This window comes from Eumetopias jubatus, unplaced genomic scaffold (genome assembly GCF_037043125.1).
Source record: "Eumetopias jubatus isolate StellerSeaLion01/CBP00866 unplaced genomic scaffold, mEumJub1_p1.0 scaffold_1, whole genome shotgun sequence".
NCBI classification, from domain to species: Eukaryota; Metazoa; Chordata; class Mammalia; order Carnivora; family Otariidae; genus Eumetopias; species Eumetopias jubatus.
Window position 1 is genome coordinate 8,915,622 of NW_028274807.1, and position 17,341 is coordinate 8,932,962.

General features: G+C 51.5%; 1 protein-coding gene across 1 annotated transcript in view; it reads left to right on the forward strand.

Annotated features, from left to right (window-relative positions):
* The window catches only part of VPS26C (VPS26 endosomal protein sorting factor C), a 45,121-nt gene extending 30,290 nt beyond the window's left edge, over window positions 1-14,831 (forward strand). Inside the window, exons 4-8 of the mRNA XM_028116512.2 lie at window positions 4,353-4,433; window positions 7,137-7,211; window positions 10,876-11,026; window positions 11,251-11,403; window positions 13,631-14,831. Coding sequence (XP_027972313.2) covers window positions 4,353-4,433; window positions 7,137-7,211; window positions 10,876-11,026; window positions 11,251-11,403; window positions 13,631-13,713 — 543 coding nt within the window. The 3' untranslated portion in view covers window positions 13,714-14,831. The remainder of the gene's footprint in view (window positions 1-4,352; window positions 4,434-7,136; window positions 7,212-10,875; window positions 11,027-11,250; window positions 11,404-13,630) is intronic.
* Window positions 14,832-17,341: the final 2,510 nt, after the last annotated feature.

Below are 17,341 nucleotides of genomic sequence, written 5' to 3' on the forward strand. Positions count from 1 at the left end.
TACATGGATTTTTGACTGCAGGGATCGGCGCCCCCCACCCCACATTGTTCAAGAGTCAACTGTACATAAAAAACTGTACTTGTGTCCTGTATGACTGTGTGTAAATTGGAAACTCTTTAAAATGCAATTGGAGGGTTAGCAGGTGGTGAATTCTTCAGTACGGTGTATGGATCACCCAGACCCAACCTTTACTTTGGTCATCAGATTTTACCCCTTGAGGGTTAACTTTGGAATGCTACAACTTGAATTCTCTACCTCCCCAAATATCTCACAGATTTCTAAAAATGAAGAGATTTCTTCTCATCCTAACCTCCAATTTAGAAGAGCTTATCACCTAGATTGAACATTTATTAGAATTTTGCCCTTTTTGTTTCATCTTTGTTGATCTTTCCTGAGTCATTTCGAAGTTCCAGAATCATGACACTTGTTGAGCTACTTCACTGTCCATCTACCAAAAATAGAGATGCTCTCCTACAGGAACACAGCTGGTGTTTTCACACCTATCAAAATTAGCAAAAATTCTCAAATACCATCTCATTTCCAATTCATATTCAAATTTGTTGTTGCTCCTTTTGAGAAAACGTACTTCTTCTTTTTAGAAGATTTTATTTTTAAGTAATCTCTACACCCAATGTGGGGCTCGAACTCACAGCCCTGAGACCAAGAGTCGCCTGCTCCACCCACTGAGCCAGCCGGGTGCCCCTTGAAAATATACTTCTCCGGAGAAACTAGGATGGTGGGTTGTTTTTTGTTTTTCTTTATCTGTTTTTCATTCATTGATTCATTCGTTCAGTTTCTAGAGGGGTCTTTTGCTAGCCTCCTTATTTTATAGCAGAGCAGATGGTGACGGCCTGGGGTCCCACAGGACGTTGCCCTCCATCGCACCCTCGCTTGCTGTGCTTACCCTGAAGATTCACGGGTACATTACTAGGGACAAAGTGGTGTTAAACCTGGTAACATCCTCTTTCTCCAATTATGTGGGCGCCAAGGCATTTTACATTGGTAATTTGAATTGTGTTGTAGTAACATAATGTAAACATAGTAAAAACCATGAGACAGAATAAAGGGTTTAAGGTGTAGCAAGTAGTATGTTTCCAGCTTGCAGGGTCTGGATTTCCGTGTCTCTCCTTAGACGGAGGCTTGGTGCCGTTTGGTCCTGTTCTTCCCAGGCGTGTTGTGTTTGTTTCTCACCTCTGTGGTTAGATCATGCGTACCAGAAGCTATCCGCTTTCCCCCAGTTGCCCTTTGTGCAGATACCTTTTCTTTTAAAAGTTACGTAAATCGTAGGCAAATTTTATTATGTTTGTCTGCTCTTGTGGCCACAGGAGCAAGGTTTTATACTATAACCCAACATTGTAGCAGTACCAACATGTCTGCAAAATTGTAATTCCGAATTAATTTATCCAGATGCTAGTCATTCTGTCTGAGAGTTCAGCGGATCCTTTCTAGGAGTCTGCTTCGTGTCTGTTGACATGCATCCTCCTTCTTTCTGTTGGCCTTGTGTTTACTGACGCTCATAAGGTCCAGTCCTGCACCTCCTCCTGGCACCCTGCTCAGTCTGACCTTCCTGACCCCCTCGGACCTCTCCTAGCACCTGGACCCTCCTTAGCAGTTGGGCAAGATCATGAGAAAGTAAAAAGATCTAGGGCTTTGCAGCAGGCAGATCTGGGCTTGAGTCGCAGCATTGCATAAGAATTCAGAGGCTGGGTTTTGGCAACCAGCAGGTGTAAATTCAAATCCCACCTCTGTGACCCCGAGCAGCCTTCATGACCTCTCCTCCTAGGAGATTAATGAGGTCTTGGCATGAAGAGCTTCGTTCGCACAGTGCCTGGCACATAGAATGCTCCCAGTACGTATTTGCCAAATGGCTGAATAAATGAGTTATTGGTGACTGTCCTTGTAATTCACTCAAATGGTACATGTGAAAGAATTAATGTCATTCACAGAACAGAACATCAGTGTGTTCCTCTCCTCTCCACCTTTCTCCCCACCCTCACTTAGCAGCTGCCCTGGATTACTGATTATTGCTTTCGTACTCAAAAACATTTCGTGACCAGAAGTTGATGCCTGTTGTTCTCATTCCTTTGCAAGTTGTAGAAATCCAGCTCAAACTGACTTAGCCTAAAAACAGATATCACAGATCACCAAGCTGGCAGCTCCAGGGAAGCCGGGTGTGGATCCAGCTCGGCCTTCTGCACAGACCTCGTTCTCGGGCAGGCTCTTCCCTGGCTGGGGCCAAGCTAAGCCGCTGCCTGGCAGGCTCACCATCTCCTGGTCGGCACACCCGGCAGAAAGAATCCTTCCCAACAGTCCCAGGAGCAGCCCCGCCTGGGAGGGCTCGGGGGAGGTCAGCCCCGCTAAACCCCTGAGACTAAAAATGAGGAAGGGGAAGTTGCCACTGGGACAAGGATCCAAGAGACCAGGCAAGCCTGAACAAAATGTTGCCCATGCTAGACAGCGTGTGGGCTGTACAGGAGAAAGGCGAAACACATACGTGCACACACATACACACAGATGTACTACAGGTATACGCACATGCGGGCGCACGCATACACGCAGATGTACCACGGGCATACGCACATGCGGGCGCACGCATACACGCAGATGTACCACGGGCATACGCACATGCGGGCACACGCATACACGCAGATGTACCACGGGCATACGCACATGCGGGCGCACACATACACGCAGATGTACCACGGGCATACGCACATGCGGGCGCACGCATACACGCAGATGTACCACGGGCATACGCACATGCGGGCGCACACATACACGCAGATGTACCACGGGCATACGCACATGTGGGCGCACACATACACACAGATGTACCACGGGCATACGCACATGCGGGCGCACACATACACGCAGATGTACCACGGGCATATGCACATGCGGGCGCACACATACACGCAGATGTACCACGGGCATACGCACATGCGGGCGCACACACCTCTACGGATCTGATGGCACCAGGCCTCGCTGAGCTCATTGGGTTGGGGAGACCAGACAAACCTCAGAAGAGAGCGTGTGTGTATATATATATATATATATACATGAAAAGGTCCTTGCAGGCAAGGGATGTTTCTTTTAAAAAAGTGTTTTAATCTCCCGGTGGCACCTTAAATGTCTAGTAACTTCTTATATAATGTATATAGGTTGTTCATAATAATGTAGCATCTTGAGTCAACCATGCATTTAGATACAGTCTCAGGTACATGAATCTTTTTTTTTTTTTAGGATTTTATTTATTTATTTGACAGAGACACAGCAAGAGAGGGAACACAAGCAGGTGGAGTGGGAGAGGGAGAAGCAGGCTTCCTGCTGAGCAGGGAGCCCGATGCAGGGCTTGATCCCAGGACCCTGGGATCATGCCCTGAGCCGAAGGCAGACGCTTAACGACTGAGCCACCCAGGCGCCCCATACACGAATCGTTTTTAACAGTATTCTAAAGTTTTATCTGGATGATTAAAACAACAGCTAACTTTATTCAATATGGGTTATGTGACTTTTTTTTTGAAAGATTAGCATTAAGACTATGATCACGCTGTAGAATTTTGTTACCAATCAGCGTGTCCGCCCACAGACAGGGGTGTGAAGGAGCAGCCCCAGGTCAGACGCTTAGCTCAGGGGCCAGCTCTGCAGAGGGGCTGGCTCTCCCTGTGGGGGGAGGTACACCGGCGGTGGCTCGTTCAGAAAACTAGCTCGGGGACGGCAGAGAGACCAAACACAGCTAGGTTAAAAGCTAATGTGATGCTACTTGCCTTACCTTGCTCCGTGGAATGCTAGATGCTATCCTGAGGCTCCTGGTCCTTCCTGTGTGCTTTTGAATCCTTGCTACAAAATAGCTGCTGCTTTACTAAGAGCAGCTTGCTGTCTGCCAGACTCTCACTTGGCTTGTGCTGCGAGCGGGTCTGAACATCCCCATTTTACAGAGCAGGAGGCCGAAGCCCAGACGAGTCGTCTCATCTGTCAGGGCTCCCACACCAAGATCGCTGGAGTTGAGCTAGCTTTCGCTTCTGAGTGCATGTTTTTTCTGTTCTGCCCACCCCCCTGCTCTCTCCCTGTGCTACAGCTAAGACCCTGTGCCTCTGTACCAGTGGGTCCAACTGTGGGATGGCTGTGGGACTAGGCTGAGGAATCATCTTAAAGTGTTCTTGGTTTTGGTCTTTTTATAGAAACGCCTTCATTTTGAGCATTGGCTCCCCCTATTATGTATATTAATTTCAAATAACACTGTAATTGGACCGAGTTTCCCTAAAGTACGTTGACTTACGTGTCTCTTTGAATATAATTCCATGATGCAAGCAAATCACCTAACGTGACACCTCTCTGACTCCTCCCTGCAGTATACCCTGCGCTGTGACATGAGGCGGTCTCTGTTGGCCAAGGACTTGACAAAGACCTGCGAATTCATCGTTCACTCTGCCGTAAGCTATATTGGGGGGCTCTGTGTTTAATCATAGGAATCTCCTATAGGGTCTGGTATTTTACCCCATTTCTAAGCTAGTACGTTAGCCTGGTGCTGTCGTTCCTGCTGGTGAAAGAGACTCCTGCGTGGGAGATGAGGGATCTTGTTTCTCCCGGCGGGGTCAGAGCACCAGCATTGGCGTGTGCCTCGTCCCGCTGGGCCCAGAATCCCATGGGGCAATGCCGTGGCCCAGACGCCGCTGCATCTGAGGGGCTCGTGCCTCAGCCGAGGAGTGCCAGGCTGGGAGCCCACCTCTGCTAGAGCAATCAATGAGCAAGTCAGCTTCAGAGAGACACATCCTTCCTCAAGGTTGCTGTGGCAAACACAACCCAGAGCAATGGCCTGGCCCAGATAAAGAAGGGTTAGACCTTACAGTCTTGGTCTGCCCAGCAAGGACACGCGGGGGCACCCAGGGCCAGGGTGGGTTGCCTCTCCCAACACCTTCTGCTCATATTTTGCAGTGACAGAATGTTCTTAAAAATTTCCTTTCATGTGTCAGCTTAGGGAACTGGGTCCCCTTCCCCATGGCTGTAGGCAACTGTGGGTGAATTCAAGGCAGAGTCCCCTGCAGCCCATCTGCTCTACTCCTTGGTCATCGTGCAGAACTTAGCAGTGACAGGCAGTGCCTGCTTCAGGTGTGACACGTGGTGACAGATGTCCACTGCGCTGGAGTCCCCTGTTTTATCTCCCCGGGCCCTCCAGGGCTGGTATCGGAGCAGCTGCTGGGCCTTGTCCTCCCCTCCCTGGGCTGTGTGCGCACACCTCTGGTTTGGGGCTGGTCCTGCCCCCTTTCTCGGAGCCAATGGCAGCCTAGCTCCCTCCTTGAAGAGCCACCTAGCCTCAGAATGTGGTCCATCTGCCTTTGATTTAATTCTGAGCAGTTTGGGGACAGAAGAGAGCCAAACTGGGGTTCCTGGAGATGCCCGGGTGAACGGAACCTGGACGTATGTATGGATCCCATGGGGCTGCAGGCCGTGTCAAGGTGCCACCCAGACTGGACAGACACAAGGGCCACTAGCTTTCCTTCGCTCATGTACCCGGTGCAGCCTGTAGCTTTGTTGGCATTGAGCGGGACTCATCACCCTGGGGGCCCCGCACGGGTCCCACAGTCTTTGCCACGGGCCTTATTAGTAAGTGGGGGCTTCTCCAGAGCTCCGTGGTGAGGCAGCTTGGTGTTTGTGGAACATCTGCAGTTGCATTTCTTTTACACTGTTATGAAATGTCCACAGGTGTCTTTTAGTAATGGTTCAGTAAAAACGGAAGACTTACGTCGCCTGTGTATAAGATTGGCAAAATCACTGATGTCCTTTATTTGCATCATTTTTGACTTTTTGGGACTTCCAACATTTATAGTTTTCCTCTTACTAATAATAATTACTCTGTTTCTTTTAGTGTTGAAATAGTTATCTTTTTTTGGAAGTGATGTGATTTAGACATTTTCCTTTTTTCTATCAAGGGTCTTCAAACTGAAGGAAAAAAAAATTTTTTTTTCATGTGGATTATTCCATAGAAGAGACATACACCTTTTTATGTCTTCAGCAAAAAAAAGCCTCCAACTTTGTGAAGGAGAATGAGCCCAAGTTCAGCTCCCTGCCCACAGCTGGGCTCCAGGCCAGGATGCCCCTTGGCCCCGGACCCAGGGCCCACAGCGCACTCATGACTGCAGAGCCCCGCCGCCCGGGCCAGCTTAGGGTGCGCAGCAGGGACAGAGGTCTCGGGGCCTCCTCCCTGCTCCCCAGCAGCTTACCAACACACAGCCTCCAAGAAGTCTGTTCTTCTTTGTGAATGATTTCATGAGAAGGCCAAACCATGTGTCAGCTCTAGTTGACAAGTTAAATCCTTTAAATGCTGTGAGGAAGAATATGTTCCCTGAAGAGTGTGTTCCCGAACCTGTTAATAAGAAGAATATTGTAGAATACGCTTTCAGGAAATGAGTAAACTTGGCAGATCAGCCATTGCCCTTCCTCCACCGCGGCCCCCCCAGCCTGTGGATCCTGGCGCCTGAGTGCGCCTCGCCAGGCAGGCCCTGATGACGCTTGGCCGCCCGGGTGGCTTCTGTGGTTATGTGATGTGGGATGACCATCATTCATAATTATGGTAACATTTATAGTTTAGATGAGTGAGCCTTCCCGGTGGACAGCTTCCCAGTGGCTAACAGCACAGTCGGAGCCTGGCCCCCTGGGTTTGAATCTCGGCTCTGCCACTGGAGAAAGCCATGTGGGCTCGCCGTGCTTCACTGTCCATGTCTGTGAAGTGGGACCAGTGACAGGAACAGCACCCCATAGCATCATCGTGCTGGTTTGGTGTCAGCTCTTGTTCTAAGAGGGGTTTAAGATAAATACCTTCCAAGAATGCTACTGTCAGTTCTTAGGTCTAACTTTTAATTTCTGGACCCAAAGGGGCCCCGAGAGATTAAGCAAGGGGTCCCCTCATTTTACAGATGAGGAAACTGAGTTGCAGGGGGTGTTTTAAATTTGACAAAGAACCCAACATAGATTTTTGGCAGAACTATGCTTTTAGACCCCACACGACCTGCCTCTGAGTACCAAGTCCTTCCCAATTCATTATGCTGCCCTTCGTTTCTCTAGGAGGGGAAAGGGGAGTGTGGCCTGTGGAACTCTTGGCTTCAAGCAGCTGATTTGGGTTTTGCCTCCTGTTTTAGCCTCAGAAGGGGAAGTTGACCCCGAGTCCTGTGGACTTCACCATTACACCTGAAACCCTACAGAACGTCAAAGAGGTACGGCGCTCCTCACCCCTGCGTGCCTCACCACTGCATCCCGCAGACACACTGTTGCCCAGTTCTTTATTCGAACATCAAGTCGCTGCAAGACGAAATTTCAGATTATCGTCTCTACCCAAAATAATCTGGATTTCAGTTTTGATTTCTTTTTAAACTCAGTAAGTACTGAGAAGAAGAATGCTTCTGAAAAGCTGCTCAAGGAGGCTGTCTGCTCACTGTGCTTTCCCCTCCCTTCTCCCTGGTCTATACCGCGTGGGGCTCAGAGCCCCTCTTCCCTGAGCCCCGGCCACTCCCGCCACCCGTCCTGGGAGCTGCACCCTTTTACTTCGTAGTTGGCCACCTGCTGTCTTGACATCGAGGCCGAGGCCCATGGTGGTTCTCCTTGCTCTCCGGACCCTGTTGATCAGCAAGTCGGGGAGGTTTCCCACTCCCTGGGGAGGCACAGCTGAGGCAGGGGTGCAGCCTGGGGGGGCCTCTCCAAAAGTCCATTTACTGGAGGGGACGAGTCCCCCGCGGACCGGTCAGCTTGTTCTCTCACAGGGATTTAAACGTGACAGGAAGCATACAGGGAGCGTGGGTGGTCATAGGCATTGCAGCCCCGTGGCCGGGACCTCGCTGCCCTGCTTCCTCTCCGGCCTCGGCTGTTAGCACCCCATTGGCCCTCATGCTCTTAAGTGGGTTTGTGTTTCTTCCTTCCATGAATCTCAATAACACAAAACTCAGTGACAGAACTGGAGTGAGGAAGAGGAGCGGCTCAAGTATGTCTTATAAAGAGCTCCTGGCTGGAGCTTGCACTTTGTTTTGTTCCTTGTATCTTGTCTCTGCGTTACTTTATTGTTTTCCTTTTTCTTTCTTCCTGTCCTCACTCTGAGGTCGTGAGGGTTTTTTTTCTGTTATCCTGCTGGCTTGCTCCTTTTTCCTCTCCCATCCTTTTTCTGTTTTCCTAATAGTCACCCCCAAACGTTCAAACATAGAGACACTCGTGAGTTTAAGTAACAACACCAAGAACAAGAACCTTCTGCCAGAAGATTTGTAACATTTTTGCATTTTCCTTCCTTCATCGCCTCTCATTTGTTGAAATGGTCTGAAGTCTAAGTTCCAGTTTATCTGTTTTATTTTTCCCAGTATTAAGCCTCTCTTGGCTTAGAAACTATTTCTAATCGTTGCCCGAAGTATCACAGTCATGATTTGGCCACCCCTGAATTACTGGAAGTTTCACCGTGGTCATTGCTCACCTCTGCTTCCTCTCACCTTCTTTTCTTTCTTCAGTTTTATTTTTTGTGCTGCTGGAGTACATCCTAGAGTCATTCTTTCTGAACAGGTGAGGAGTGAACTTAACATCCTTGAGTGTCTAACAGACCCCTGACTTTGCTCTCACACTGAACCCTAGTTTGTCTAGGTAGATGGAAGCGTCTGGCTTCAATTTCATTTGCCCTTAGAACTTGGGAGAAGAGCTCCCTGGTTTTCTGGTACCTCGTGATACTGATGATCTGATCCCCAAATTTGTGTGAGCTCATCTGTTTCTCCTCCCTCTCCCTCCCCCCCAGTCCGGAAAATTCCAGCATCTCCCTATCCTTAGCGTTCTGGAATGTCAAAGCCCTTGCCAGACTTGGGTGTTTAATTAGTCAGTGCGCCTGCCGTCTTTCCTTCAGCTCAGTGAACTACTCTCAGGGTTTCTTAGATGTGTCACCGGAGAATCTTGGCGTGGTCTTTCAGCTCACTCGTTTGCTCTTTGGTTGGTATGCCGCCCAACTGTCGACATGTTCACTTTGGCAATAGCATGATTCATCTCCAAACACAGTTTCTTTTTCAAGATAGCCCTTCTTTTACTGCAGATGCACAGCCCTTCATCTCTGTTTCCTAGGGCTGGTTATTCTGTTCGTGGAGTGTGTACCTCTTTCTTGCTCTGATTTCCTCAACTGTTCATTGATTCTTGGTTGTCAGCTTATATTTATAGAGGAGGATCAAATAGGTATGGCCTTGCTGACTAGACTCTCTGTCCTTCGCCCAAATGATAGTCTGTCCTTCTGGTTGTAAATGCACACTCTGACAGAGGAGCTTTGCTGCTGGGGAAGAGGCCTTCGACCCCGTGTGCTTTCTTTCAGGGTGTTCGGGTAGCTCGTTGTCCTGCATTGTGGCTGTAAATGGCTGTAAATGCTTGCCGTGCCTCGCCCAGCCTGCTTTGGGAGTGTCCGGGGGTGGGGGGGGGAGTCCCCTTGAGGGAAGCTGTGGTGGCAGCTGGGGCACCTGCTGACCCCAGAGGCCACTCACAGCCCCCCAACTGCCCCTTTCCCAGGTGGGCGCTGCCTCTGATCTCAGAGCTGCCCTGGGCCCTGCTGGGGATGCTCGTGTGCCCCCGACCTCAGGACGTGGTCCCCTGAGCTCTTGGGAGCCTCCCTGTACACTTTCATGCACAGAAACACTTCGCTGGGGTTGTCTCCGTGTGGCATCCCACATAGACTTTCTCGGTGTAGTTTATTTTTATTTGTATATGTTAACATCACACCCCTGGGAGGAAAGGGTAAAATGAAGGTTCAGTCAGGATCTTAGGCCGGATGTGGAGAGCTTTTCTTTTTCATCAGTTGCCTAAAAGAATTTTAATGTAGATTGCTACTGCTTTTTATTTTTCTAAACAAATAGCTTCTTTAGTTTTAATTGTTGTTAGAACTTTGTCTTGCATCAAGGCTTTTCTTGAGCTCTCTGCCTCTGGGCCACGAGGTACAGAGCTCCCTCCTGTCCAGTTCCATCGCCCACGATGGGTGAACACCAGCCAGGGCAACCACTGGCCCTCAAGGTGTGGCTGGTCGGAGCCGAGCTGGGCCATAGATGTAAGGTGCTGACTGGATTTCAAAGAGGAAGAGAATATAAATGTAATTTTTTAATATTGATTACATGTGGAAGTGATATTTAGGATATATTGGTTGATTTTAGCTGTTTCCTTTTACTTTTTAAAATATAGCTACTAGAAAATTTTAAATTACTTCCGTGGCTCACATTTGTGGCTGCATTTTGTTTCTGAGACAGTGGTGCTCTAAACTCTAACCTAGCTTTAGCACCTAGGACCAGCAGGGTGACGTGTTCTAGGACAGTTGCTTCCCACAAGAACATCATCATCTACCCATGACGGGGTTCCTAGGTCTACAGAGGAAAGGTCTCAGTCAAGCGTTGGTGAAAATTGTTCTCTTTAAATGTCCTTGAAATAAAAGAAGTGACTTAGCTTTTCAAAATTGCATAATTGGGAGCATTTTTCAATTGATTCTCTTTTTAAAAAATGTTTTGGGGCTGGTGTGTGACCGATTCCCTGTAAACACTCCTGGCAACTTCCTCAGGAGTTTTCATGTCGTATCGCTTGGTAAGAAGGAGCGTTCCAGGTCAGATCGAGGCAACCAGGAGGACCCTGTGGGAGCTGGCCGTTCAATCCAGCCAGAGTCGGCGCCAGGGATCCGCAGACAGTTGTTGAATAATTCAGTCTGTTCATGAACTTGACAGGAGATACAAGTACCATTGTCCCTTTTTCCCATTTTGTAAAATAGGGTCCCAGGGGATTTTATAAAAATCGCCCAACTTTGTTTTCAGTTTTTATTTGTACCAAGTGACTGAATCTGGAGTGATTTCCCTCGACACTTTCCATTCCCGATGTCTTGTTTTTGTTTTGTTCTAGAGAGCCTTGCTCCCCAAATTTCTCATCAGAGGACATCTCAACTCCACCAACTGCATCATCACACAGCCGCTGACAGGGGAGCTGGTGGTTGAGAGCTCGGAGGCCGCCATCAAGAGCATAGAGCTGCAGCTGGTCCGCGTGGAGACCTGTGGTAAGGGCCCACTGAGGTCGGCATCTCACACGCCGCAGTGGAAGCAAAAGTAAGAGCGCACCCCTCAATTCCAAGAAACGTCTGTCTGGGAAGGTGAGATGTGGACGGGAGGGAACTCCAGACCCTGTAGAACCAGTAGCAGAAGTGGTCACCGAGGGCCTCTTGATCAGGCTGTTCGGACGTTCCCTGTTCTCTGAGCACACGGTGCTTTCTGCCTTCTGCAGGGTGTGCAGAAGGCTATGCCCGAGACGCCACAGAGATTCAGAATATTCAGATCGCTGATGGAGATGTGTGTCGGAGCCTCTCCATCCCCATCTACATGGTGTTCCCCCGGCTGTTCACCTGCCCTACGCTGGAAACCACCAACTTCAAAGTGGGTAAGCATACCAGCTCCCCATGCCCGTGGGCCCGCCGGATTCTCCCATGATAGTGGGGCCCACAGAAGGGCCCCCGAGCACCCCCGAGGCAGACACACTGGTCTGCTCTTGGCTGGCTCAGCGCAGAGCACTGGGTCCTCCGGTTGCTCAAGAAAAGCTCCCCGAGAAGCTGCTGTACCCGTCCTGAGGCAGCACCACCCTGTCGGTGCGGACTAGGGCAGGGACAGTGACACCGCCAGGAGCAAGCCTGCAGGCAGCGTGAGGAGGTCAGGGAGGCTCCTCGGATAGGCTGGCATCTGAGCGGAGACTCAAGTGTGACAATCCCGTGTGAGCGCTGATCATCGCGAAGGCTTCCGTTCCACCAGCTCAGGATGTCTTGGTCATTTTCCATGATTAGTTATTTGTGGAGACCCTAGAGTGCTTTTATCGGCAATGTTGTGTCAGAGCAAGCACATAATGGGGTCAGGACATGCACATCAGGAGCAAAGAGGGGCATAGAGTCAGCTCTGCCAAATACCGACAAGGACGGCGACGTCTGCTGGAAGGCCGCACGGGGGCAGATCTGGCCCAAGCTAAGCTGCCATGACTGTTCTCAAAAAAGATGTGCATGATTATTATCGAACAGGTAGTCTACGCCCACAGTACAGGGAGCGAGGCGCCAGGGGGCTAGAGCGCAGGGTGATGCCCTCGGCTGCCCAGGCACCCCCAGACCAGCCTGCCTCCCGCCCTCCCGAAGGCACTCGCACGGCGACCAGCACAGTGTTCTCAAGGCGGTATTTTACTTCAGAGTCCTTTGATTTCAAGTGAGAAGGGGGAGCTTATCTGTTGATTTCTCCCTTGGTTTTTCTACATAAACTTCAAGAGGACTAAACTTTTTTTTCCTGCTACGCTCTACTTTAAGCACCTAGATTTCTGCCTGCTCTTTCTATCAGATTTAGAAAGTGTCCACGTAACGTTGCTTGCAGTGCCTGTAATCAGTAATGCTCCTTATGCCTGATCCTTAGTTTCGTCCGGTTTGAGGCTCGCCACACAGGAGTGCCCGCGGCAGGGGGTGGGCACGATCCCAGAGCGCCGCGGCCTCCCGTGGGCCCAGAGCTGCTGTCCGCGTGGCCAGCCAAGGTTAGGCTCTGAGTCTCAGGTGGGGAGGTGGGAGCGAGCCCCAGGTGCCGAGTTACGAGCAGAATCCGCATGTGCCCCCTTCATCTCTGCCGGTGCCCACACCTTTGGTGCGCAGTCGGGCCCGAGGCCGGCCTCCAGCCCGAACCCGCCCAGAGTTTAGGGTGCCCCGGGGGAATGTTTGCTCTGCCATAAGGAAAGCCAGCACCAGCTCCCTAATGTGGGCCTTGCATGCCTGCTGGGCGTCCAGTCACACCACGCTCCCTCCAGGGGAGGACAGCAAGGTACGTGGGGGAATGGTGGCAGAGAATGGGGACCAGAATCCCAGAGAGCCATTCTAGTGTCATCACGATTATCAAAGTGAGCAAAGTAGGCCAGTGCTGCGGGCGCACGGCCTCTGTCATGGCCAGTGTTTGGCGGAGGCAGCCAGCCACACGCTGGGACATTGTCCTCAGGACTCCGGCCACTGGGGTCTGCGATGCGGTGACGCCGAAGCCCCTTCCACAGGGCTGAGCTGCTTCGGTGCTAGGCCTTCTCCCTTTGGCACGAAGCTCCCTGCTCGTGCACACCCCTTTCCTCTTGTCAACAAGAGACAATGTGTAAACAGGTGTCTCGGGTAAATGAATCACTACCCAAACAACAGCAATTAAACTGCACGCTGTTTCTGGACACTGTTTCTCATTTGGGGTGGGAGACGTGTACCTGGACGGCTGGGCCCGTCAGGGGTCGGCTCTTCTGTTAAGAAATGTCACAAGTGGAAAAATAAAGCAAGAGAGTCTGAAAGAACCGAAAGGATTTTAGAAGATTCTAGTAAAGACAGAGGACAAGGGAGGTGTGGTTGGGAAGCAGACCCCTTACTGTCCCAAGGCCAGGAGACACGTTTCCTTACAGAAAGCATGCCAGAGGCGGTCAGAGGCCAGTGTCGCTGTCCTCGCTGGTTCTCTCCTGGAAGCTTGGGGTGATATACCTGGGACGCAGATGCGGACACCCCACGGCACCCAGCGCCGCCTGCCCCCCAGCCTTTCGGAGCCTGTTCCGCCTGTGGTGCCGTTGGCGTGGGGTGTCTGCCGCTGGGGCAGGTGAGCATAACGCCCGTTCTTTCTCCTCTCAGAATTTGAGGTTAACATTGTTGTGCTGCTTCACGCGGATCACCTCATCACGGAGAACTTTCCACTGAAGCTCTGCAGGATGTAGCCGGGGAGCAGGGAGCGTGGACAGCGAGAGAGGCCAAGCGGACGTGCCACAGGGTAGCCGGCGCTCACGGGAGTTCAAGCCAGCAGCATAGGCTTATTTTCGAGATGATTCTGTATCAGAAATGAATCTGACCCCTCAGATTACAATCACTGTTGTTCCCCATTTCCTCGAGGCTTCTGCTTCCAGTGGGCACCTCTGATCAGACCCTGTCTCTAAACTTCATCAGGACTTCGTAACTGTTGTTGGCAAGATCGTTTCGCAGAAAGCAAAATTTCCTCAGACTCCTGGCTTAACTGGCCTTTTACAGAGCAGTAAAATGTAGCAGCAGTGAAGCTTGGCTGGGAAGGGAGGTCCTGGGGACAAAGGAAACCCGCCCCACCTGGCCAGCAAGGGTAGCTAAGCCTCTGGCAGCAAAGCAGCTTCGCGGGACGGTGGCAAGCCGACCGGTTGCTTATGATGTTTGTAGACAACCATCCAAGGAGGGTTGCACAGCGGCATCCGCTGGAACCGTCCAGCATTTTTTCCACTCTGCTCTGTAGTTCTTTTATCGCAGTTTTCACGATGACTTCAGAACGTTGAGCGTTCCTGGCTGTCGCAGGAGGAAACAGCGGCTGTCCGCACCTGCCGTTGTTGGGTGGGTTCCGAATGGCAGGAGACGGGTGCCCAGGGCCAGAGCTGAAGACCCCGGGCAGATGCCCTGGACCTGTGAACTTGGCCTGCCCCCGGGGTGAAGCCGTTGTGGCTCGTAGTGTATGGAGAGCCTGTAGCAACGCATTTCTGCCATCTGATCCTGTTGGTCCACAATGAATGAGGCCTCAGAAATAAGCTGTGTGCTTTGCACGCCGTCCGGCCTTCCCCGACAGTCTCTCCGCCCGGGCTGGCCTGAGCAAGGCGGCCCGGCCGATGCCCCCCCCGCCCCCATGCCCGGCTGTGCTGCCATCGTCCTGGGACCGTGTCTGAAGACACGTGACCCTGAGGGCAAACAGACCTGACTCAGGTGCTGCTTTATCCCAGGGCTTCACCAGTGAAACCGATACAGCGTATTCACGGAGTCGTTTCTGATTTGGCTCCCAGAGAATACATTTCTGGTTTATAAATCTCTTTTTATGCTCACATGACATTAACAAGTATCTGTCTTTGATAATGTGTTCAGAGGATCAGAAAACAAAGAGGCCATACTTTCTGGGACATTTCAAAGGTAGAAATCATTTTTAATGAAAAAAAGGCTAAATGAGAATTTTGAGCAAAGGTTTGGGATGAATATTGCTATATCACTTCTTTAGTAAACTGCTTTTATGGATATAAATAAGACAAGTGTTCTTCTTAGGGAACAGCTATTAACTGAAGACCAGCCTGCGCCCTGGCTACTTTCATTTTCATCTCATTCGATCCTGAGTGGCCTAGACAAGGGCCTCGGGCTGGCCATGTCCTTCCCCTGCTTGGCCAGCACCTCCCATTGGGGCTTAAGGAGAACAGACATGTTTGGCTTTTGGGGCGGGGGCGGGGGGCGTCCACTGTTGGAGCCTCGGGGTTGTCAGATTCTCCCATTAGAGCAGCGGGACGGGAGGGGAGGGGAAGGAAGGAGTCTGAACTGCGAATCCGTAACAGTGTCTTGTTCGGGAAATAAATGCCCTGTAGGCAGCCACACATCCCGGCTGTCCGAGCTCCCGCAGCAGTGGGGCCTGGCTCCCATTCTCGGCCACGTTGCAAGTTCCAGAGTAAAGGCAAGGGGTACATCAGAAGTCAGATGTAGAAAAGCTGAAGCGTTTGTGCCGGAATTCGCCCAGTTGGTGTCCCAAGCCTGCCGGCTCTGGTAGCTGCTGGGAGATGGAGCCCTGGTGTCCCTTCTGCCTCCATCATCGGCGTCTCTAAGTCCCAAGGCCGAGTCTGAATTGTCCTCTTAAAACTTTGGGGGATAGGATTACCTCCGCCCGCTGGCAGGGATTTGGGCTGCAGCAGATCGCTACAGTCTGGGATCCCACGGTCCCCTTCAGATTCCCCCTTCTTCTGAAATAAGGCTGTGCTTCCATGAACCCACGGCCCCCTGGCTAGGGACTGACTTCCGACTCCTTGGCTGCTGGGTGTGGTCCTGTGACAAGGACAGGAGCCCCTTCACGCGGCTGGACCAAGAACAGGCCTGCGACCTGGCCCAGCCCGTGCTGGAGCTCGGTGCCGTCGGGGATGGCAGAGAAGCAGGACACCCCCCTCCCCCAAACAAATGTGTAAGAACAGCTCACCTCCCTGCCCTGGGTTGTCACAGGAGAGAGAAAGGGGGGGACTTGTCTCCAGGCCACCGGATTGCTAGGGGTCTTGGCAGCCCAGCCCCCACCCCGGGGCTCCTGACCAGAAGGCCCGGAGTTCCCATGCCAGGGCCTAGTGCCTCGCAGAGCCTGAGGTGCACATGCGTGTAGAACCAAGAACTACTCCTCTTGTCTTCATGACCATCCTCTGAGCCGAGAAAGGACTTGCAGACTCTCAGGGGGCCGGAACCTTGCTGGAGCCAGCTGGTCAGGTGCCAGGGCGGGTGTAGGCCCAGTGCCCCCTGCAGCCACCACCACCCCCCATCCAGTGGCCACTGGACCCAAGAGGACCCAGCCCTACCCAGAAGACCTTCCCTGACCTGAGTGGAAGGAAAATGGGCAGGTTTTCACTGGTACTAGTCAGGCAGCTAAAAAAAACGAAGTTCTTGGTTTTCCTAGAGACAAGTGTCCATACTGAGAGTAAGTCCTGGGAAGACAACTGTGGTGCATCCCTTCTCCATCCTTCGTTTTGGGAGAAGAGCTGCAGTGGGTTCTCAGGGCGTCTGTGGAGGGGGAGGGGGGCACGCGCTGCCCTGCTCCAGGGAGCTCAGCTCCGCTGGTTCCAAGGTGGTGGCGTGTTCGGAAATACCAGCTACAGCTTTGGGTCCAGTGAGAGTAAGCTCCACGAGCATTCATGGTGGTTTGGGATCGGGCCCTGTCCTAAGTGCACGTATCATGTGACTGTGGGAATCCTAGGAGGAGGGAAAGGCTACCCGCATTACTGCCGAAGGGATCGTCACTGATGGAAGGCACCTTGTCTGTGTTTCCACACACTTTCCGGAATCCAGGGGAGCTCGTTCAATGTGGTCCAGTTTTCCCAGCACCAAAGCCCAGGCCACCCTTGCCCCACTTCATTTGGGCTTCACTTTGCCTTGTCGGTGACATGCTTTTCTGCTTGTTTCCTCCTGTTTCCCCATCACACGTTGCCCATGCCACCATAGCTGTTGAGGGCAGCCAAGGGCTCTGCTACCTCTGTTCACAGTGATTGCCTCAGCTTTGATGAGATGAATCAAAGGAAGATGAAATCATGAGACAGGAAATCGTTTGCAGCTGGACGCAGCTTAGGAATAAGGTGAGTGTTTAAAGGCCCAGAAGTCCCAGGTAAATCACATTCTAATCCTGATCTCCTTTATTGAAAGTGAAAATATCAGGGAATGTTCTAGACCAACTCAGACCACTATAATGTCCTTTAGTAATGACCTCACAATAGCCTTGTGAGGGGGTTTTGTTATCCTCACTTCACAGCTAAGCAAGCTGAGGCACCGAGAAGCTGTGCCCAAGCCACATCGCTCTGCTGATTCCCTGGCCCAATACCCCCCCAAACAGCC